We start from the raw sequence: 24,114 nt of genomic DNA, 5'->3' as shown, positions 1-24,114 counted from the left end.
AGTGAGAGCTTAATTTGCAGCTTGTTTTAAAAAGCCATGGCTTAGTGAAGTGATGAAATGTTGTCTCAAAGGGTAGGAGCAAAACCATGGTTGCTAATGAGGGAATATCTAGTCCCAGAAGCATTATTAATGCACAAGAAAAATTAAATTCTATGGCAGCTTTTGATTATGTACTGTAATCAAAATACAACTTTTTCATAGAATCACTAGCATTGCTTGGAAGAGGGGTGGCTAACACCCCAGAGGACAGGATCACACTTCAAAACGACCTTGACAAATTAGAGAACTGGGCAAAAACAAACAAGATGAATTTTAACAAGGAGAAATGTAAAGTATTGCACTTGGGCAAAAAAAATGAGAGGCACAAATACAAGATGGGGGACACCTGGCTTGAGAGCAGTACATGTGAAAAGGATCTAGGAGTCTTGGTTGACCACAAACTTGACATGAGCCAACAGTGTGACGCGGCAGCTAAAAAAGCCAATGCAATTCTGGGCTGCATCAATAGGAGTATAGCATCTAGATCAAGGGAAGTAATAGTGCCACTGTATTCTGCTCTGATCAGACCTCACCTGGAGTACTGTGGGCACCACAATTCAAGAAGGACACTGACAAACTGGAACATGTCCAGAGGAGGACAACCAAAATGGTCAAAGGCCTGGAAACGATGCCTTATGAGGAACGACTAAGGGAGCTGGGCATGTTTAGCCTGGAGAAGAGGAGGTTAAGGGGTGATATGATAGCCATGTTCAAATATATAAAAGGATGTCACATAGAGGAGGGAGAAAGGTTGTTTTCTGCTGCTCCAGAGAAGCGGACACGGAGCAATGGATCCAAACTACAAGAAAGAAGATTCCACCTAAACATTAGGAAGAACTTCCTGACAGTAAGAGCTGTTCGACAGTGGGATTTGCTGCCAAGGAGTGTGGTGGAGTCTCCTACTTTGGAGGTCTTTAAGCAGAGGCTTGACAACCATATGTCAGGAGTGCTCTGATGGTGTTTCCTGCTTGGCAGGGGGTTGGACTCGATGGCCCTTGTGGTCTCTTCCAACTCTATGATTCTATGATTCTATGAATGTGAAAAGAATAAAATTTATTTTGCATTGTTAACTGATAAAATAATTTATTTTTCTTATGGAAGCGCTGAACTACAGAAAGGATAATACTTAATTTGTAAAATAGAGTCAAATAAGGAAACTTCCAATTATGAATGTGTCATTCTGAATATCCTGAAGAAGCAACTCTTTACCATGTCCTTTAATACGTGGCAGATTTTTAGGAAACACCCTGTTATCCCAATTGTAATTGTTTTAACTGATTTTAATATTGCATATTTATACTGCCTGGGCAGAACAAAAATCCAATAAATTAATAACTCAAAGTCTCTAACAAGGCTACAGCAGAAATAATGCTACCCTCCCAACTTTGTAATCTTGCTGTAAAATACAGAATTACTTTTTTTGCAATTGAGATAATTTTCTGAAACGTATTAAAATCACTTCTACATTATAAACCATTTTAATCACAAATGTGCAGTATGTCCACCCTCTCCATCTTTTGTTGACTTTTTTTAAAAAATAGCGCTTCCTAATTTCCCATAATTAATTTCTTTAATCTCAAACTCTTCCTCCTCCAGTTCACTAAGTTCATTTCATTGGGAAATAAAATCAGGCAGCTTCTCTCTGATAACTCTGATTGTTAATCATATGTATGGGGATAAAATAAAATAAACTGCCTTTTAATCTTGCTTTTTAAAAGTAAATTTCGAAGTGAGATTTCTGATGCAGTGCTTTGACAACTGGGCTATCCAACAAAAAGGTAGGAAAGAGTGTGAATTTGTGTTCTCTCTCTCTCTCTCTCTCTCTCTCTGTGTGTGTGTGTGTGTGTTTATCTTTCCACAATTTTTATTTCAAATTTTGAAGTGAAGCATTACAAAATATCTCTGCTCTTGTTGAAACGTTCAAACTGATCTTAATTTGCTGGGGTTCCCCTCCTGTCCGAGAGAAAGTACATTTGTTAACTTAATCTGCTTTCTAAAAGCTTTTTTTTAAAAAGCAGGGTTTAGTGTAGACTTAAAATAAAATAAAAACTCCACTTAAACTGTTCTATCATTTAGTTCATTTGTGTCACTTTCTGTAATTTCCCCCAATATCTTATTACCAGTAAGTACTTTCCCAACTCCTACTGCCAGGCAAAAATGAAAGCACTATTAGTTAAGAAATGATTGAGGTGGCTTGCTCTAATCAAATTAAACCAGCCAAATGTTCCTTTCAAAGGTAACTGTCTACTCAGCAGCTGTATGCAAACTACCAGATCAAATGTGGAGGGGGGGGGATAAAGATGCAAAATCCTCCCTCCTCTTTCCAGAACTCCCATTTACACTATAAGTCTAGCTTGAAAGATTGAGAGAAACAAAACCCATGCGCAGGGAAATGCATTCACACAACTCTTGGAGAAGAAATGTGCTAGTCTGGGAAACATTAAAGCTGACACAGCCAGTATATATCATGATAATTCTGAGAGGGGAATTCCTCAGAAATATTAAACAGCAACAGATACTTTGAGTCATTACCCAAGTTTCATCTGTAGAGTTTCATCTACATATGTTAAAACTACCCAACACTTCATGGCAAGAAAATATATATATCCGATTTTAAAGCAAGTCTTTTCATTCTGCTGAGGTTAGATTAACAAGATTCAAATAAAGTGATAATGACTCATTTTATATCTTCAATAAACAAACATGGGGAATGCCTACAACAACATGGGCACACCAAAATCTGTTTTCTTTTCCTATTGTTCTCTTTTCAGCAGCCCCACCTTCTCTAGGAATTATAGAATTGTATTATAAAGCTAAAAATGACTATTTAAAACTGTGTGACTTTCTGATCATAACCTACATGCACACTTGGTTATATTAGTCAGGTTCCTTCCCAAATTAGTTGACTCAGTTTTTCAGTGGAAACTCCAGGATCAACAAAAGAGTTTACAAGAATTAAAGGTCTACGTGTGCCCTTTAACTTTTATTAGAAATGACTTCTGCTGTGGTAACTTCACTGACAATGACAAGTGAACATTTATTTACTAAAATTTATATACCACTTCATTGTAAGAAAAACAATCCACTGTCCACTCAGAGTAGCCCTTTGGGGTCCCAGAGGCCTCACATGTCTCTTCCCCATCACCTGCTACCTAATTACTGCATCTGAATAAGCCAGGTATTGATCCTGGTAACTTCTGCGTGCAAAGCTTTTGCTCTGCCACTGAGATTAGGTCCCTTCCAGTTTAGGCCTGATCCCCTAAAATCCAACTCCCAGCCATACTATCATGCAGAGGGCTCATGATAAATCCTGTCCCTGGAAATTGTCAGAAATTATACTTTCCGTGGCACGATAAAAATGGGATTTTGTGCTCTTCTGTTACTTGGCACAGATCTGACAGTCCAACATAAGATGGTGTATGATAATTTGGGAAATATATATTTATCTCTTCTAAAATCAGGAACATATTTGTGTGTTGCCAAGTACACTAATATATGTAAAAGTCTCACTGGCCTTGTTTCTCATATAATGGTAAACCATAGTTAATAGTTTACTGTGAATCCCTAGCTCTTGGTCACTTGTTTCCATCCTACTGTTCAACCATGGAACAGACTCCCATGAGAGCTGGTGGACTCTCTTTGCTTTGAGGTTTATAAACAGAGGCTGGGTGGCCATCTTTCATATATGGTCTAGCTGAAATTCTTGCATTTCGGGGAGTTGGACGAGATGACCTTTGGATGCCTTCCAACTCTACAATTCTATTATACTATGCTCGTGCTCAGAGAAAATAAACCATGACCCTTGGCTTAGCATTATGTCTGAACCAGGCTTCTGGTTGCTTTTACTCCCAAAGAACCAGGATCTGTAGCCAAGGTTTGCTCTTGCCTTAATCATGTTTTGTTGGAGCAAAACAAACCACAATCTCTGGTTCAGTTGTAATGCTAAGCAAGGGATTGTATTTTGTTTCCTCTGCACACTAGCAAAGATGAGACAAAAGAGCCTTGAAAGGTGTGTTAACAGCAAATAACAATTAGGTATGGTTTACCCTGACATGCAAACTGGACCAATGAAGACATTGGCACCAATTCACTTGTAAATGCTGTATAGCAGAAATGATCTTAATATCAATGTAGTTATTTATATTTATTTGTATGCAGCTAATATGTCAGTCTACCACTTTTATGAAAAAACCTATTGTAAGTCAGGAACTATGGCAGTTAATTGAGAAGCATTTTGAGTTTTGGCCATATGAATATTTCCTTTTAAAACCTTTTTCTCAGAGGAAAACTTAAAACCACACTACACCATTCTCCATGGAAACTGACAAAACATTTTTTCCTATAAATAGCAAGTGCTTTTCAGCTCAAATGTATAGCACTTCAAAATGTTACCAATGCTTATTTCATTACAACATTATTGCTATTATAATATGGAACATATTTATTGAATAATTTATCTAAGCAAAGGAATGTCTTCTTTCGGTTCAGGAAAACGCTATATATTAATTACATATGACTCTTGTGCCTTTCTAAGCCCATATGTATAATATTTTAAAACCACTTGTTCATCATTGCATCAAAATGTGTAGAGTTTACGTAGATAACACAAAGTAAAGCACACATATGTTTTGCTGACAAATGGAGTTCTAAAAAATGCACCAAGAGTAATGATCCTTCTTAATTCTAAGAAAGCTTGCTAGCCATTTGGGAGGCACTACAGTCCTATAGTGATACAGACAGATGTTCCTGCACACAGCAGTGCCAAATTTCTTTTACTGTAAATGACCATCCTAAATACCCTTAAACCCCAAAAGATAAAAGGCTCTGATTTGCTACTCTTTCTTGGGCTATGTCAAGGAATTTACTGTCCTGGACTGCCTGTATATATTATGGGAATGTAAAACAGGCAAAAGGTAAAGGTAAAGGACCCCTGGATGGTTAAGTCCAGTCAAAAGCAACTATGGGGTACAGCACTCATCTTGCTTTCAGGCTGAGGGAGCTGGTGTTTGTCCACAGACAACTTTCCTGGTCTTGTGGCCAGCATGACTAAACCGCTTCTGGTGCCAATGGGACACAGTGACGGAAGCCTGAGAGCACGGAAATGCCGTTTACCTTCCTGCCACAGCGGTTAACTATTTATCTACTTGCACTGGCATGCTTTCAAACTGCTAAGTTGGCAGAAACTGGCACAGAACAACGGGAGCTCACTCCATCGTGTGGATTCGAACGTGCAAGAGGCTCATTGCCTTGTTGCAACTTATTTAGGGAGTATAGGGTTAACTAGCTATGTATTCAGGCATCTGTTATTGCATGTGTGCAGGACACAACAACTATCCTTCAGGTAGGGAAAAAGTTTCTTTGCGCAAGCATAAATCCTTGCACTAATGGAACATTTTACCTACTGCTACATTAGATAAAACCCAATAGAATTATCATTATAATATAAATGCCCATGCTCACTGCTGTGCATTTAACATGTGGAAGAAATGTTGACTGTATGAAAGCAGTTGTCTTCAAAAGGCACAAGATCACATGAAAGAACTGCTTTGGATCCAAGATGACAGTGAAACCTTGCTATGGGGTCTTATGAACAACACTGAATTGGCATAAAAATCAGTCCACGTGTGCTACAACAGCAACCATAAGGAATTCAAAGTTCAACAGCTGTTCAGGCAGGGGTAGGAAAACCTACCACAGTAACAATTAACTTCAAAAAAGAGAACACCACAAAATGCAGACATTAGTTAGAAGATAATTAAAGGGACAGACAAAAAACAGACATGCCACTTAAGATGCTCACAACAAATGTCTTTCTCCTAATGTTAAAAGACAAAAGGCAATCCCAGAAGGAGCCATCATAGCTAAATTTTAAGAGGTCAATAATGTTATTCTGTTTGTTTGTTTGTTTGTTTGTTTGTTTGTTTACACTGTTCAACTAACTAGACTTCCACAGCAGCTATATATGCCGTTCAAGGTATTCTGGTATTCTCATATCAAGGTATGAGCCTGGATAGCTCCGTTGGTTAGAGCATGGTGCTGATAACGCCAAGGTTGCAGGTTCAATCCCTGTATGGACCAGCTGCATCTTCCTGCATTGCAGGGGGTTGGACTAGATGATCCTCAGGGTCCCTTCCAACTCTACAGTTCTATGATTCTATGATCAAGGCTCCAGGCAGAAAGAAGAAATACTTTCAGCTTCTTCCCCATACAGCAAGGATGCTAACTACCATCTAAAAAGGGATGTCAAATATTGGTTAGGAATATAAATGATGAGCTTGGAAGTCCCTAGTGCAAATGTCAGCTCAGCTGCTGTCTCTTAGACTTAGCCTCAGACGGTCTACAGTAAGGGAATAATTATGGTGACCACACAGAGTTGTTGTGATAATTATATGTGAACTGCTTTGAGCACTTAGGAAAATCTCTCTCTAGCTCTCCATAAATATATAAATAATACACACAAACACACATATTTGGGAGGCAGAGAAAACACTTATCTTCATATCTTCATGTCTCCTGTGCTCTTCCAATTATGCTTTATGTAATTTTCTTTCTGTTTATTGTTTGGAGCCTGATTCTTCACAGAACATCCTCTAAGGAGCAAATGAGAGTCTTCAAGAATCCCTGCCAATCTACATCACAAAGGTCATCACTTTTGAGTGCGCCTCCTGAACAGTCCCTTTTTTGGGTAATTTTTTGGGTGTGTGTTATCGTTTCATGTATTTAAAACAGAAACGAATGGTACCTATTGAGTCCTGAGGGGTTTGGCACATTAACCTATCAGGCACCAGCAACACCCAACCTCAAAGCAAAACTTTAAGCAGTATGTATGCCAAGACCTGCCCACCTATTTCAGAAGTCTGGTGTGGCTTGACAGGAACAGTGAGAGAAGTTGTGTCATCATTCAGACAAAGCCATACCGCAAGGCAGCTTTGTCAACCTGGCACCCTCCAGATGGTTTAGACTGCAACTCCCTTCAGCTTCAGGTTGTGAAAGCTTCTGTATGGTCATCACACCACGTGGAAAGTGGTTGGTGATGATACTGAGAGGCCATCATTGGATGGGGAGGTCCAACCATGTTGCTGGCACACCTGACAGGAAACAATATGGTTCGCAAGAGCTCTGTAAAACCATTTTCTTCAGCTCCTGTGGCTATTTTTTTTTTGGAAAGTTGCACAAAGAATAGGAGCAATACTTTTTGGCCTCCCTAGAGGTTGTATTCCCATGTTTTAGGAGACATTGTTAGTAATACAATATCTCATTTAGTCTGATTCATGATTTTGGAGCTGAAGCTAATTTTCTGAAATTGGTGCCTTGGGAGTTAACAAACAAAAAAGGAAAAAGATAGGTTGTTTTCCCAAAAAAGAAACTGTGCACCAAGTGTTTTTGTGAGCTTAGAAATCACTGCTTCCATCACACATAACTAATTTTACTAGAAATAGCTACATATACCAGCATTTTGGGCTGCTTCCTAAGCAACAAGCACAGAGCTCAGATTACTGCATTCTAGTATGGCTTTTTTGTGTACCCAAAGCTTAGAGAATAACTCCTTAAAACATTTAACACGATATTTCTAGGAGAAAACAAAGTTCCAAGAGTCAGGTGGAGGGGAAACTACAAACATAGGTATTATCTGCCTATAGAACTTGAAGACACTGAACGCTTTAAACTTTCAGTGACTACCTTTAATTGAAATGCAAATTACGATTTTTGCTATGACCTATGGTCCAAACAAATAAATTCTCCATTGAAAATGTAGCAATTTAGCTTAAAATATCCCAATTCTGAGTCATATTCTATAAATGCAGATTCTAGTATATGAAAGCTAATGGAGCTGAATGCAACAAGTATAATTAGAAGAATTCTTACAGATGCATTACAGCAGGAAATACTCCTAATTTTACACACAGGAATTTCCTGAATCCAATATGTCATTTATTCCTGGCAAAGTCTCTCCTTTGTCTACGTATACTTCATGTTTTCCGCAAGCAGAGCAGCAGTAACTTACATAACTAGTGGACATATTTGTGCCAGATTTATCTACTGTGCACAATAAAGGCTAATTAAGCATTTCATCTTCTCATTTGAACTCTGGGCTGGATACACTAAGTTTATCTTACTAAATACATTTGAAATGTCAAGATTCTTAAAAAACAAAACACAGTAAGATGTGCTTATGTCCATGGTATGCCAAACAGACATTTAGACAAAAGACTGATTGGTTTTCTATGTAGGGGAAAGGTGAAACACAGAACATTTACACCCGGACAATTCTTTCCAAGGGAGCTCATAGTGCTCTAAACTGCAGATTCTGTTGCGAATGTTTCTAGGGTCAGATTGATTACGTAAGGCTGCTTATGTTCTGCACGTACCTAGACGATAGTGTTTGGCATTTAGGAAAGCTATATGAAAGAGCATTTCTTCAAGATCCTGCGCAGAGAGCTTTATTAGTCCTGCTACCTGAGGTTCTTCCAGGAATTAAAACGTGGGTGTTCGTTCTGTGCCTTATCTTGGTGAAATGATCTTGTTGATGTAGTTAACATCTGTAGTCCAAAGCTCCAGGATGTGCAAAGGGACCTGGGGATGCAGCACTTTCACCCTAGCAGGGCCATCAGATTGAGGATTATGGCAAGGACATGGAGACTCAGGCCTCATTTGATTATTTGAAAGGGCAATCTGGTATTTAAGTTAATGGCTAAAATCTAAAAGATATATAACAAAATAAGAGGATTATAAAGTTATCTAAAATAAGAGAACACCCAAAACTTAGTTGGATACTATGCTATATGATCCAAACAGGGTTGCCCAAAATTGGGTCTCCAGCAGTTTTTGGACTACAACTCCCATCATGCCTAGCTAGCAGGGCCAGTGACCAGGAATGATGGGACCTGTAGTACAAAATAACAGCTGGAGACCCAAGTTTGGGAAACCCTGATCTAAAGATATAGAAGATAGAGGGTAATAGAGAATGACACAAGTTGTTGCAATATGTTTTCTCTTATTTTATTGTTAGTGAAGATTAATGATACAACCCTGAGATACCTCCTCACAAATAGGCCTCATAATCAATTAGTTTTAAGATGATGGGCCTTCTAAACTTTGTTTTAGAAGAAATAAACATTCAGCCTTCTAAACTGTTACAATATTAATTTGATTGAGTGTTGGTCATTTATTTTGTATTTTATGATTTTATTTTATTTTTTAAGATGTTTCAATTATTTTTTTGTATGCCACTATAATATTTTTGGTCATTCAAAGGTATCACTATAAATAAATTGTATGCAGTCACTGTACAAGGCCTTTAAATATGTCAATTTTACAGTTTCTGGGTAGTTTAAGAATAAATGGTATTACAAATAACCAACAGAGTTTGTTAGGAGGAAGTCATATGAGACCAACACAGTTTCTTTATTTAAATAAAGAAGTGGTTTAGTAGAAAAAGATCCTAATTGTATTTGGATTTCAGCAAGACTTTTAACTTCCTACAAAAGCTTGATATATATGAGTATAAGGTAGATGAACAGTTAGTTGAAAACTGCACTCAGAAAGTAATAATTAACAGGTTTTAACTAGATTGTACTCTACTGAAATAAATGGAGTTTGATCAGCAGCAGTACTAGGTGGGATGAAATTATCTTTTGCACAAAATAATCCCATCCACCACCTTAAACAAACTACAGTTTACCCAGTCTTCCTAATGACAAGACAGATCTTTCACTGCATCTAAAAAAGGCAGAAAATAAGGGTTTTCAAACCTACTTGACTTTGCACATATAAAATTACTTTGTAAACACAAATGTTACTGTTTATCTTAATGGATTCCAAAATAACACACTCAATGTGAAGATTTATAATGGATTAATTATATACTTGAGAGTTGCTTAGAAGATGTCACAAAAACTCCCAAGCCTGATTCTTTCCAAATTCTATCATGATTCTTGGTATGTACGGGCACGATTTTCTATGATTAATCACCATTCAGACTTGAACCTCACATTATCACATATCTAACATGTTACTCATCTGAAGAAATGTATGATTAAAAGTACTGAGACTACACCCATGAAAGTGGTCAACAAGTCCTGTTCCCCAGCTATCACAATTACCAGCAAGAACACAATGAAAATAATGTAGATTTGAACACACAAGACTGTCTGCTTGCTGACAGGCAGCCTTGCACTGTTTTGAACAAAACTAAACTAAAGTTGTCATGTATCAGAGCAGCAATAATGAAAATGAGTCAGTTCTATTTTCTGACTTCTCCCACAATCAACAAACTTCAGAGTGATGAAGAACAAGAATTGCTGACAGAAATGGGACTACCACTGTGGACTAACAAGTAATGGCTCCTTTGGGAAGAAGGACGGAGTATGAATTTATTTTAAAAAATTAAAAAGTAATGTACTTCCAGGCCACATACAGCTGAGTTCTATACCATCTGTCAATCAATTGAGGTTCTGTTTCACTAGATGGCTTGTGTCCAACATACTTGCCAGACCACCACCTATCCCATGACCGACCATGATTTTAAGGTATGCTTTAGACTGATCCTTAGGCACACTGAGACATGAAGGGCAAGTCTGAGCATCTTTTGGAAATGTTTTTCTAAAATCAGGCAGAGATTTTGGTGGCCTGAATTAAGGTTGCAGCTGAGCAAGATTTCAACCTTTAATATTTTTATTTACATGTTCATTTTGAATTTTACATATTACTTTCAACATTTTAAGCATTAGAAACCAAGAACAAATTCTGAGCTTTCTAAAACTGCAGAATTTTCCTGCTTAGTATAAAAGATTCTTATTGCCACATAGGCAGTGTTTAGTAGCGCTAAAATAGCACCAGCTTTTACTAGGCACAACTAATACCCAGGACAAAAGAGCTTCTCTCTTTCTATTCTTCCTTTTTTTGTGCTGAAAAAGACCACAGCTTACATGTGGCTCCATGCCCATCCACTCAAATACTTAAGTCACACACCTATGCCTCTGGAGATGGATGTTTGAATGCGTGGGAGGCAGAGCTCAAGAAAAGGTGGGTTAGGCAGGTTGGCAAAACATACACTTGAGCAAACTTCAAATTCATTTCAGACAACTATTCTAGTGCTCAATCAAGCCACATACCCCAAACATGATGCTCAGAACACCCAAAGTGTATAACTGGGATACAGTTGGCCATATGCCTTGCCACCCCCACCCCCCGCACCTTCCTCACCTGACCACGTTGGGATGCTCAAATGTTTCCAGATGCTTCAATACAGCCACCTCACGTATGGTGGAAAGTGGCATCCCCTCTTCGCTTGTCTGCACCCGCACCCTCTTCAGTGCTACAAAACGTCCACCATTCTTCAGGTCCCGGGCCTTGAACACCTTCCCATAGGCTCCTTCACCAATCTCAGCTACACATTCATATTGTTGATCAGCTAGGGTCATGCTGTCCTTCTCCATGGTGACACCGCTTTCCTTCTTCCCCAGTTTCTTTCTGTGGTGTTTCAGGTGCTGTGGCTGTTGCCCTTGTTCCCTATGTGCAAATCAGTCCTTAGTTGTTATTGGAACAGGGTGTCCAGATATTTTGACAGATGGACCAGCCTGCAGGATGGTTCTTGCACCCTTCCAGAACTGTAGTAATGCCCACGTGAGCCTTCTTGCTTAGCCAGTGGCAATTATATGGTAGTCTTTGGAATCATTATCTTTGTAAAGCTAATGAGATCTAAGGGACAAAAAAATAACCACCAAAGAGAACATAATTAGTATTAGGAGTATCTCTCCACCGGCTTCCATAATAGAATATTGCCATTAAACACTTTGTCTGCACATTTAGTTGGCATATGTAATACAACTGGCTTGCACACATTTAAGTGAAATGAGCCCTTTCAACAGTGCAATTACAAGAGGCAATGGGATGCAGATCAAGGGGACAGAATATTTGTGCTCTGTGAACTGAATTAAGTTAAATGTTACACTTGGACTTTATTATAAAAATTAAGAAATGTGCATTCTGCAGTTCATTCAGAATAATTTAGTCTGGTTCCAGAAATAAACAACCATCATTAAAAACATGGCAGGTAAAGCAGCAGCAGATTAAAAAACAAGCACAGCAAAATGGCAGAAAACTCACAAATCAAAGGCACATTGAAACAAACAAGTATTCCATAGATAGCAAAAAAAATGAAAAGAGAGATAGCCTGACAGATCTCCATAGGAATTTATTCCACAGTCTTGGTGCACCAATTAAAACACCCTGTCAGGAGTGCCTGCTTGTCTGATCTCAAGTAAGAAACTGGCATGTTATTTAAAACAACTGGTAGTGTTAGGCAGGTTTGGGGAGGTATGTGTGTCTCATTAAGTCTTCATCTGATAATAGAAGACATAAAGAATCCTAGACATATTTCTGTGCTTCAGCAGATGCAACTGCCTGCTAACAAATTGTTCTCTTGCAAGTAAGTTTTTAAAAAAGTTTTTCCATGTTGTACAATGCTATGCTAGGGAGAAATTCCTGTCCTTGCCCTAAACCTGTGGGTTGGCTGAATGGCACAGAAAGTATTGCATGGCTAGGAGGCAACTAAACATGCTTGTCTGGATAAGCGGTAGTTCCTGGTTCCATAAAGATAAACCATGGTTAGCTGAAAATGGAAGAAAATGTTTCTAACCTCCTCCACGCAGCTAAATCTAGATGGGGAGCGATGATGTACAAGTTCAAGGCTAACTGGGGTTTGCTGTTATAACTGAATTCACAGACAACCAACAAAGCACAGTTAGGGTCACTGATCTGCCTCAGGGGGACTGTCCAGCAATGACCAGAACACCAAGTCAGGGGCTACAGTGCTACCAGCTAAGGAGCCAGACAAAGTTCCTAAGCCAGATGTTGGTGATCAGATCATTAAACCTGGTAAACAGGTGCCCATTGAAAGAGCTCCCCAAAGCATCTGGTCTGAGGAACCAAGTGCCCCCCACAGTATCACACAAGACCAATGGTGCAATATATTTTTGCTGGTTCAAAAACATTCTTATATTAAGAAACATGCCAAGTGGGAGGCCATGGAAAGCTGGAGAAGTGTCTGTCTTTATGCTAGAGTTGGCCCTTTAAGAGACTCTGTTTTCCACAAGGCGACAATGACCTTTTATCCACACTCTCCGTGTCCAAGCAGATTTTTTCAAGAAAAGCTCTGGGGTGAAAAAAAGAGTACTTTAGACACAAAGCATTAAAGCGTGGGCCTGTGCCTGGAAAGCGTGGGGCAAAATTTTAAGTGTTGATAAGCCCTTAGCTAAGATGGAGTGGACTGCTGCTTCCAACCCTTGTTGGAGCGAGTTGATCACTAGGAGCTATCCGTGGTGCTGCAACAACCAACCTGTGTTGCTGTCTTTCCCAATGGACACCTCCCAAGTTCTGACCAGATAGAAAATTAAACAGACAAGTACCACTAAACCATGGTTTGCCTATTATATGCCTGGAAGCTGAAACCAAAATGTGGGTTTCCTGCTCCATCTAAGCCAAGTCACAAACACAAATCAGCAATAAATATACAAAAATATATTTAATACACCAGGAAAAACAACAGCACAAGCTGTACCTCTAAAACCCCAAACCCCAAAGGTTTGATGAAATAAAAATTTTAAAAAGTCCACCTAGCCTTTAACAAACAAAGAGAAAGACCTCTTGGAATTCAGGTCCAGGGTCACTACAGAAAAAAAGAAAACAAACCTGTTTCTTGTGAAATACAACCTACCATCCAGAATGGACAGAACCTGGATGGCTTCATCTGCAGGTTTCAATTCTCAAGGGAGAACACACGGAATAAGACACTTCCTGGGATAATCAGAATACTGTGTTTTAGGGCTTTACAGGGAAAACCGTCACCTTAAATTGGTCTAAGAAACAAATTGGTAGCAGCCTAGTGCCTCATGCCAGCTAAAGTTTCTGAAACATCTTCAAGGGTAGACCCATGTAATCTAATCAGCAAGTCGGTATAACATGCATGACAAGTGTCCAGATCCACCAACATGTACTCAGACTAAATAGAAAGGAGCTGGGCTTAGATTTAGTCTGAGACCATTTCAGCAACTGCTTGCACAGCTGGCAGTACTTGACAAAATCTTTAGGACACATGGCTCACAATGACCATGAGTACTTAAATTCTGAACATGCATTATTAACTAGGTGGATATAAAGTTTCATTTTCTGAATCATGCAATTGATTTTTCATTGCTGATATAACCCCTCATCCCATTTACTGGTACAGCCATCTCACAAAAGCCTGTACCAGTAAAGCCTGAGTTTTACATTAATATTATGCTCTTTCAGATTAGGTAATATATAACCGCTGTAGTTCCATTTATTGGATTGAAACCGAATATAATATTTTGTTAATTTTATCATTTGTGGCTAAAAATGGAGCACAATCCAAGCAACGTTAAGCACAGTTAAATCTTACTGCTTTAAGTGGGAGAAATTTAATCATGGCAGAGCGTTTAACATTCCCACTGCAGCCTGCAAGACTTTTAATGCTGTATCTTGCCCTATTATGATAAACATTCAGTAATACTTTTTGGATCCTCCTCTGGATTCATCTAAAAAATAATAAATTGTTTTTATGTAAACTACTCAGAGATTTTTTTTATATATTAAGTGGTATATTTTTTATACAAATACATTTCAAAACTTGTTAATGCATATTTGGATGAGGACTGGATCATTTCTAAATGAAAAAATATGATAAGATTATGGAAGCCAGATAGTAGTACAGATAGATAGATTTCTGTTCTTTCTCGTCCCTCAACCAAATTAAGATTAAGAAGGAAAAATGAAAACCAAGAGGTCACTTTGCTTGACCAAAGTAATCCAGCAAAGCTGTGGCAACAGCAGGCCAAGTCTCTTATCTCTTAATTTAAGAGTTGTTATGCAAGATCAATGCTTAATTATGACTAGCTACAGCAAACCCATCTTTCAAGTAATGAATAGCAACAAATTTGCCTACATACAGATCACAACTTTCCTTTATTTTCAAATACTAATGATTAACCAAAGCATAACCAAGTATCAAATATTATTCATAACAGCCAATCTTAATCTTATCATGAAGGAGCCATTTTGAAAAACAATTATTTGCATTCATTTTTAATGTAGCAATTCTCAAACTGTTGGCAACAGATTACAATGGCCAACATTTTACAAATAAATTAAAAAACAGAAATCAAAGCAGTCAGTTCTGGAAGACAAATTAGACAAAGCTAATGAAGGATGGCAATAAAACCACAACTTAGAAAAATATATACAGCAAGACTTTAGCATTACTTTTCCAATGTTCTTGGGTTATGCAGCTGAGTTTTTTTCATCAAGTGTATATCTGCCTCTCCTGTTTTGCTCCTGGACTCTTAGAACCCACCAGCCTCTAAGACCCTGGGTAAGCTTTCCCCCTGGTTTTCCCCAACACTGGCCCTGCCTTTTACCTCCCTACCAGAATTCTCTGCTTCTGGATCTACTAACTGGTGTGTCCCTTGTCCTTCAGCTACTTTTCCTCTAATCTTGTTTTCACTATTTTCTCCATACAGCCTTCCTCGCAGATCTGCTTGCCTTTGTCATTTGTGCTAAAATACACAGCTTTCTTTTTAAGTATTATACGACTTCACAAGTCTGTATTTCACACAAGTTTCTCATTCCCTCAACCTTCTACATCCTCCATCTAGTCTACCCTACCTTCTGGGCTCTCTGACTTTTTGCCTTCTTCTATCATTGGTTCTCTTCTCATTTTGTTTCCTTCCCACCTTTCACCTTCCACTCCTAGCACCCATGAGTTGCCAAAAGATCCTGCCTCCATGTAATGGATGTGGTCTTCCTTCCCCCAATGTAGGCTTTCATTTCCCATATTTTAAGATCAACTGACAGAACTTTGTTGCTGACAACTTCTTGAACTATTCAAAGGTTTATGAAGAGTCCATGACACCACAGCAGCTTATCCAATAGCTAAATGGCACATTTTAGCTGATTAGGAGGATAAAGTTAAAATCAAGTGTGTCTTCCTTGGAACTTTAGGTAAAACACTCAAATTTATATCATAGAAATATCTCTGTCCTGATTTTAGCTTCAAGTAAATTCATGGCACTTCTATTTTAATCAACAGAATAGATAATGTTTCATTATTCCTTCCAATTTTGATGATATGGAGCTCCTGCCACCCTCCATTTGTTGTATGTAGACACCTACTGTGTAAATGCCACATGTTCTACCAAAAACAATTATGGGAATTGTAATTTTATGAGCTTCTGAGGATTTTGGTTACAGGTCTTTAGGCTTCCACTAACTTCACTGAACTAAAATTCCCAGAATTCTTGGAAATAAGAATGATCAAGTTTATAATGTGGACATGCCCTGTCATGCCTTGTTCTATAGAGATGTTATCAGTGTGCTAGAAGGGGAAGAGAAAAACTAGAACTGTGATTCTACATATCCTTTTCTAAGAATTAACTCTAAGGAAAAGAGTGGGATGCTTCTGAGTAAACATGCATAGAATTGGGCTACAAGTGTCACAAACTGAGCAGGGACAGAAACATAGAAGAGGAACTCTCCATGTCCAGTTCAACTACTTTTTCAAAATATATTCCAGAACAGGGTGAGGCATATGTTAAATTTTCACAAGGCCATGCTAAGAGCATTTTGCAAATTGTATGAAGCATCCATCTGTACCATGAGATGAAAGGGAACTTGGTGAAGTGAAGGAAGGTTAAGAATAAGAACATAAGATGAGCCTGCTAGACCAAGCCAATGGCTCATCTAGTCCAGCTTTCTGTTCTCAAAATGGCCCATCAGATGCCTGTGGGAAGCCTGTAAATAAGATATGAGTGCAATAGCACTCAGCCCACCTTCCATTCTCAGCAACTGGTATTGAGAGGCAAGATGCCTCTGACAGAGGATGCAGAACATAGCCATCATGGCTAGTAGCCGTTGACACCTACTAGAACTACAACAATGTTAATTGATATGAAGCTAGATGAAGATGCAAACAGTTCTAAGAACTAGGCAGATGCTATGCATTATGAAATGAGTAGAAAACACATAAAGATAGATATTTATATCTTATCATGGTGTGTTATAGAGCCCTTAAGTAACCAGCAGTTCAAAACTCCTTATGGAACTCCAGTAAGGCACAGAATGTATGTAACAGTGGTTTAACATGTTGTAGAATGGACATATAGGCTCATGAGAGAACTCAACTGAATCAACCAGATTATTGGGTAGTTCTCTCATTGCACTAACAGCACGGCAGTTGCCACTTATCAGTGCCCACATTTTAGACTTGTTCACATATTGGTTTGTGGTAGGGATAACTATTATCTCCGGAGAAACTACATTGTTTTTTTCTGGTGCTCACAATATTTTGCTTACGAATGTTTGTGATAACGTTAGTGGTGTCAATGTCTGAAAGTCTTATACCCAAATGGCTGTGACCATTCAGCAAACCATTCATCTCTTGAGAAAGACAAGAGATAAGTAACAACTACCAATTGCTGTCTACTCATAGACATAAAGATCAATGTGAACAAAAACACTTAGCAAGACAGGACGATTACCATAAAATACCCGGATGTTTAGGTGTTCGCTTCAACATTTTTCTTCTCTCTTCCCAGTACAATATTGATGAGTAGTAACAGTTATGTCTGGAGCATGGCTAATACCTCATCTATACGTCATTTACCTGTTAGTGACTGCATAAGAAGGCATACTCTATATTCTCTATATTTCAAAAGCTCACTTAGTAGAAAATTACTAATCACTTTCACCAACTTTTTATCCAAACTAAAACAATCACATTCAGGTTGGATTTAGAAAAATCATATTTACATTTACTCACCAATTCTCACACATGGATGAGAACCAGCACACAACATAAATGCGTTTATTGAAATAACTGAGATATTTATCCTAGTTGGTACCTGTACTGAATTGATTTTATGTATGTTCTGTTGTTGTTTTAAAATGTGTGTGTGTGTGTGTGTGTGTGTGTGTGATTTCATACATGCAATTTTTCAAACTTTTTATATATGTATCTGTTTCATATATATTTCCATTATGTTGTAAATTGCTTTGCGAAGCAATTCATACATTAAATAAATTGTCTTCCTCATCATCTTGGCAGCGAAGTCAAGCATGATTTAAATTGTGTTGGGGGGAAAACTGTTATTATTCTGAAAACTGGTCTTTAGAATGCTTAAATAGTGGTAAAGAGGATGGCATGCTAATTTTAGTCTTCACAGGTAACCAGAACAGATCAATACAAAATTAAGACTGTGGTAACTATAGACACTATATTTCTGTTCTGAAATGCAATTATTTGACATAGTTTTTTAAAACCTTCAATTGTGTGATATTGTTCTTATTTTGACATATTATTTTAGCCCTACATTATCACTTCTGTTTGGGAGATATGAAGCTGCCTTAGGCCAGGTCAAAATACTTGTCCAACTAGCCCAATATTGTCTACTTTGGCAGGCAGCAGCTTTCCAGAGTCTCAAGCAGAAGTCTTTCCCATCACCTGCTACCTCTTTTTAAAACTTGAGACGCCAGAGATTGAATCTGGGACTTTCCACATGAAAAGCATGTGCACTACCACTGAGAAATGGTCCTCTGTGAAAATAGTTTTCTTGCATTTCACATGTGCATGTAATTTCATTTTTAGTAACATATGAGTTATATGACATTCGAAGACCATGTAATTGTGTGCGTGCGCATATGTTCGACCTCTGGCTGAGTTCTATTACCCAAGCTTCGGAAACATCTGAGTAACAATGACAACAGTTATTCTAGAGTAACTGCTCTATGGCAGCCTTAGAGCAATCTCACATGCGGCATGTGTAAAAGCACCTTTGAGCCTATATTTTGCTATTTGTCTAAATGCATCCATGTTTCTAAGGTGGATGCAAAACAGAAGCCTTTTTCAACCTGAACGCACATTCTTGCCAAAGTACACTTTACATCTGCATCACACGTGCAAGAAACAAAAAACAAACAAAAAAACCCCAACTCAAGACTTAGATATGAAAATTATTTTTAGAGCATATGCCAGAAACAACAAATAACTGAGTACTGTCAGCAGTAGAGCTTAAATTTGAAATGGTAGGTGTACCCTTCACATTATGCCTTCCTTGAGCCAGTTCAGGCATTACTGTATAGAGGCCAGCTAACCAGCTAGTAACTGCCCAGAGAAATAAGTCCAGCCATGTGAACAAGGTACCATCTAGCAAAGGCAGATCATAGTGGCTGCTTACATTATTCCCCCCCCCCTCCAATTTATGGAAGTAACTGCTATGACCACCTGCACCATTTTCAGATGGGAATGCCAAAGAAAGGGGAAAAAGCCTGTTGAACAGTAACATTTTGACAACCCATCCCATAAACCTTTGGCCTATTGTGGCTATTTTATAGTGAGGCACAGGGACCCATGTGCATATTAAACGCCTCTCTCTCTCTCTGTTATTCCCAAGTTATTTATTTATATTTATATCCCACTTTTCCTCCCACCACGGAACTTTCCATGCTACCTCCTATCGAGGACACCCTTTTAGCTTCCGAGCAAGGTTGGCTGCTGCCTCGTTTACCTTCACACCATGCCCTGCTGGGCTTGAAATTGAGGTCCCGGCATTCTGACACGCACAGACACACACATATATAGATATATATATACCATTTTTAAAAATAAAATAAAATAAAAAAACCTGAGGTGGACAAAACGAATAGCGCCGCGCGCCCAGCAAAGCGAAAAGTGGCGACTGCAAGAGGCGGCCGGTGGGGAGGGGAAGGGGAAAAGCTCCACGTGCCCCCCGAACGAGCGAAGAAGAGGATCCTCTGAGGGAAGCGCCTCGTCAGCCAATAGAAAGAGAGGACGGCCCGGGGGAGGGCGGGGCCGCTGGGTGCCTCTGGGATGGAGGTCGCCCCCAACCGACCAGGCGGCCTCTGCCTGCGTGTCTGTGTGAGGTCGGGAACGCGGGGCGCGCGGGGAGAGCGGGGGGGGGAGGGAGTTGCGTGTGGGGGGTCGCCAGGGGGCGGGGCCTGCGGCTACACCGCCGCGCCTGCCAGCCTGAGGCAAGGGAGCCCGCAAGCCCCGGAGAAGACTGGCTGCAAGGGAGGTGCGCGAGAAGCCGCTACCGGAGGCTGCAAACGGGCCGGTTGGCAGTGGAAAGTTACCGGTCTCTTATAAGAAACGCACATCCTGGTGCGGGTCGGGGGGGGTCGTTGTTACTTTCCTCCCTCCCAGCTCCTTTTCGAGCTCGGTTAACACCGCAACTTGCCCCCCTCCCAAGTCACATGAAGAATGCATGCGCGAGCCTGGTGCCCTGCGTGCTCGCCCGGCCGCCTTGCAACTGCACGGAGCAAAGGCGGGCGAGCCCCTCTTCCCTAAACATTTCGCACTGCAACGCGCCCTCCCAAACTGGAGGAATCGGGAAGGGTGGGGGTGGCCGAGTATGCGTGGTAAGCGATTTCCACAAGAACAACGCCTCCCCAGGCGGGCGGGCAGCCCCCACCCCCCGAAATACTCAGACCAGGATCAAGACGACTCCAGAATGCCCGCATGAGTCCTCATTCACCCACCCACATCCATGCATGCGCGCACACACACCCGCCCTTCGTGGCATTTCGTAGAAAACGTGCTCGAGGACCACCCCAAAGCAGCTCCCTTATACAGCATGCACGCAATGGGAGAAAGGCAGAATAAGGTTTTTTTCCCCTCTCCGAGATGGGTGGGTGGGCTCGATCCGGCACAATCTGCAAATTAATAAGGAATGTCTGAAAGGCGGAGAGCGAGATCTTGGGGTGGGGGGGGGAGAGGAAAAGATTCCTGTTCCCACCCACTTCTCTCTCCACCCCCCACCCCCAAATAGGAAATTGGTGGAGCATTAAGTTACAGGGTCTACCCAGGAGAGCACATGGGCACTTTCCAAAGTACCTGATATTGCTCTGGAACTGCCTCGGTCTTCAGAGGAAAACTCCCACCTAAAGTGATCTCCAGGAGAGCTGGGCTTTAAAAAAAAAAAAGGAAAAAGGGAGGGGGTGAAAGAATGAAAAAGAAAAGAAAACAAGAAAAGATGGGGGAGAGGTTTCCCTCCCCCTCTTTTTTCCTTAAATAACCAGCATCTCATAAGAATGATGGGTCCAAGCAGCGGCACCGAACCGGATTCGAAGCGTTCACATGGTGATGGTGGCTGAGGTTGCAGGCTCAGGTCTCAGCAGGCACCGTGGCGGGGCCACACAGGTAGTCGCAGCGTCTCCTCTGGGGCTCTGCCTCTGCCCTGAGTTCGCATCTTCCTGCAAGCCGTAGGGCAGGCTGCACCTTAATGCACAGAGGATCTCGCCTCCTCCCCCCTCCCTTGGGTGGGGGGAGAAGAAGGAGAGAGAGAGAGGTTTGTGCTAACTATTCTGGGGCTGATCAAAGCCTTGCAGCGATCAGTCTCCCGAGAGTGCGGGGCTCTTACACCAGCTCTCCACGCTGCCTGCCTGCTGCCACTCTTTGCCTGCCGCCGCTTCTCCTCTCTCTCTCTCTCTCTGCTCCTGTGCTCAGTCTGTGCTCAGTCTGGGAGTAGCAGCAGCAGCAGGAGTAGAAGAGTTTCCCCCCACCTCGCCTCCACTTTTTTTCCCCCTCCGTTTCCCACGCTGGCTGAATGTGACTTGACCCCGTTTCAAAAAAGTTTGACATAGTGCTTCAACATTTCCGCATTCCTCCCCGACTACAAAGGCAGCGGCCGCCTCCTTCTGCTTTCTGTCTCTGCTCTCTGTCTTCACACTCAATGAAATCCTTCATGTGCTCGCTGCCAAAAGCAGTCACATACCGCAAGGGTCGCAGCAGCCAGCGCAACGGCCAGGAGCAGGCGCCCCGGGGCAGGGGCAGCCCGGGGGGGAGAGGAGGCAGGCAGCCCTCCGCCGCGGGGAGGAGCGCGGGCGGAGGTAGCCCGACACGCTTGCGCTGCTCGCTGTGCTCAGGGCTGCGCAAATGCAAAAAAAAGTTATTTATTGTCAGTGTTATTCCCTGGTGCTCGGGGCTGTACAGGCGCGATCATGCTATTACTGCTATATTATTAGTAGTAATATTACTACCGAGTGTTCAGTGCTGTACAACTGAAAATAATAATAATAATACATTATTATTATTATATTACATTATTATATTATTATTTCAAAGTACCTTGTACAGCACAAATATTATTGTTGCTGCTTCAGTGCAAATATTGCTGCTCTTAGTATTATTAGTCCCCAGTGCTCAGGGCTGTACAAATGCAAACATATTTATTATTATTATCATCATTGCTTGTGGGAGCTTGGTGCTGCGCAAATGTGAAAATATTACTATTCATTTATTGTAATTGCTACCAAGTGCTCAGCGCTGTACATTTATTATCATTACTGCTCCGGAGTGCTCTGTGTGGTACAAATGCAATAATAAATAAATGATTGTTGTTGCTGTCATGGTTAGCATATATTATAATCATCACTAGTATTAATTTGGTTCCTTTAGTATTAATTTGATGGTCATGGTTGCTGTGAAAATAGTTTGCTATTATGAAGCAGGGACTTTCAGGCTCAACTCACATCTCACTGCAGATATTAACTCATTAGGTGCCCCAGATTCCACCAATCTGCAATATGGGGATAATTAATATTGACCTATGTATGGCTGCTGTAAGGATTTCTGAAATAATGTATGTGGAAACTCTATGAATGCATTTCATTTTTTTCTTTATTGCAGATGCACATAATCCACCCCATAAATCAGCCTCCAGTGTATTCTAATGATATTGATAGTAACCACAACAATTACCATTCTGGGGGACATAGAAAGACAGAACAATCCTATTGTATACACTTATTTAGAAGTAAGCCCTAATGCCCTCAGTAGCACTTTCTTCTGAGTAAACATGCATAGGCTCATGCTGTATAGTTGCAATCCTGTAGACTTACTTAAGAGTAAATCCCAATGAGCTCCATGAAGCATATTTTCAAATAAACATGCATAAAATTGGGAACCATAATATTATGTGGATACAATCTGGAAAATATTTTATTCCCAGGTGAATAATGGAACAGGTAGGTAGCTTTTATATTCCTATTCTGGGGAATAGGAACTCTTTCATGGCCAGCTTGTTCATGCAAGGGGAAAGGAAAGAAATTTGTTTCTTGAAGCGACAATTTGCAAGCAAATGAACTACTCCTGCCTGCTGTCTTTCACCATGTTATAATAAGAATAAAAAAAGAAAAAAACATGGATTTCTGTATTTAAATAGGCTCTGAACTGCCGATACAAACATTTCTGATTCTCCCAAAATAATTTTTGGAACCAAGAAATTAATGTAACTTATTTGGAGAGCTGCAAAAACAGAGATAAAGTTCCATGCAGGAAAACAGCACTTAAAACATGTGACATTGCACAATGAGTTTTGGTGCTGCAACATGAGAACAAATAGAGCCATGTGCACTTTTTCATGTTACAATATATACATAAAGTATTTCCACGTGTAGGAAAACTGTCCTGTGGCTGTAGAATGCCACAGATGTTATTCACTGCAGATGCTTAAAGACATAATGCATGTCCTACAATTATGTCAAAAAAAAATAATGTGCTGAAGTTTTTGTATCATTTTTGAAGCATTGTGGGAGATATGTTGGTGGTGGTAGAACCCGAAGGGCCATCATCCAGAGCCAAGTACAAAATAGTAGCTAAGACAAGGATGAGGAAACTCTGGCCACCATAAGCTGTTGGACTCCAACTGCTAATGGGGCAACCCAATCAGATTGGCAGCATATAAATACTATTATTGTTGTTATGGCTGGTGAGAGGTTGAGTCCAACAACATCTGAATGACATCACATTCTCTAACCCTAATTATACTGTGCCAAGTTCTTAAAATCAGAAATAAACATTTTGAATGACAGAGGTGGTGATATTATATTAAATTTGTTATTAATGTACAGAAAAAACCAAAACTGAATATAGAATAATAATCCAAGCTCTCCAACAGTTACACATTAAAATCTACATCAGTAGTATTATTTGAACAAAAACCCCCCAACCTCATAAAAAATAGACTGATGCTCTTGCAAAAT

General features: G+C 40.1%; 1 protein-coding gene across 4 annotated transcripts in view; it reads right to left on the bottom strand.

Moving 5' to 3' along the window:
- Positions 1-22,127, bottom strand: part of CDK6 (cyclin dependent kinase 6) — a 101,283-nt gene extending 79,156 nt beyond the window's left edge. The window contains exons 1-2 of one of the 4 annotated variants that reach the window (XM_082194196.1): positions 20,966-22,127; positions 11,245-11,739 (exon numbers count right to left, since the gene is read on the bottom strand). In XM_082194196.1, the coding sequence (XP_082050322.1) occupies positions 11,245-11,477 (233 nt within the window). In that variant the 5' untranslated portion in view covers positions 11,478-11,739; positions 20,966-22,127. The other 3 variants (XM_082194198.1, XM_082194197.1, XM_082194199.1) reach the window with 3 other exon arrangements.
- Between the last annotated feature and the right edge of the window lie 1,987 nt (positions 22,128-24,114).

The sequence above is a fragment of the Podarcis vaucheri genome (genome assembly GCF_965113315.1).
Source record: "Podarcis vaucheri genome assembly, chromosome: 12".
Taxonomy (NCBI): Eukaryota; Metazoa; Chordata; class Lepidosauria; order Squamata; family Lacertidae; genus Podarcis; species Podarcis vaucheri.
This window is presented reverse-complemented; position numbering and strand designations above follow the sequence as displayed.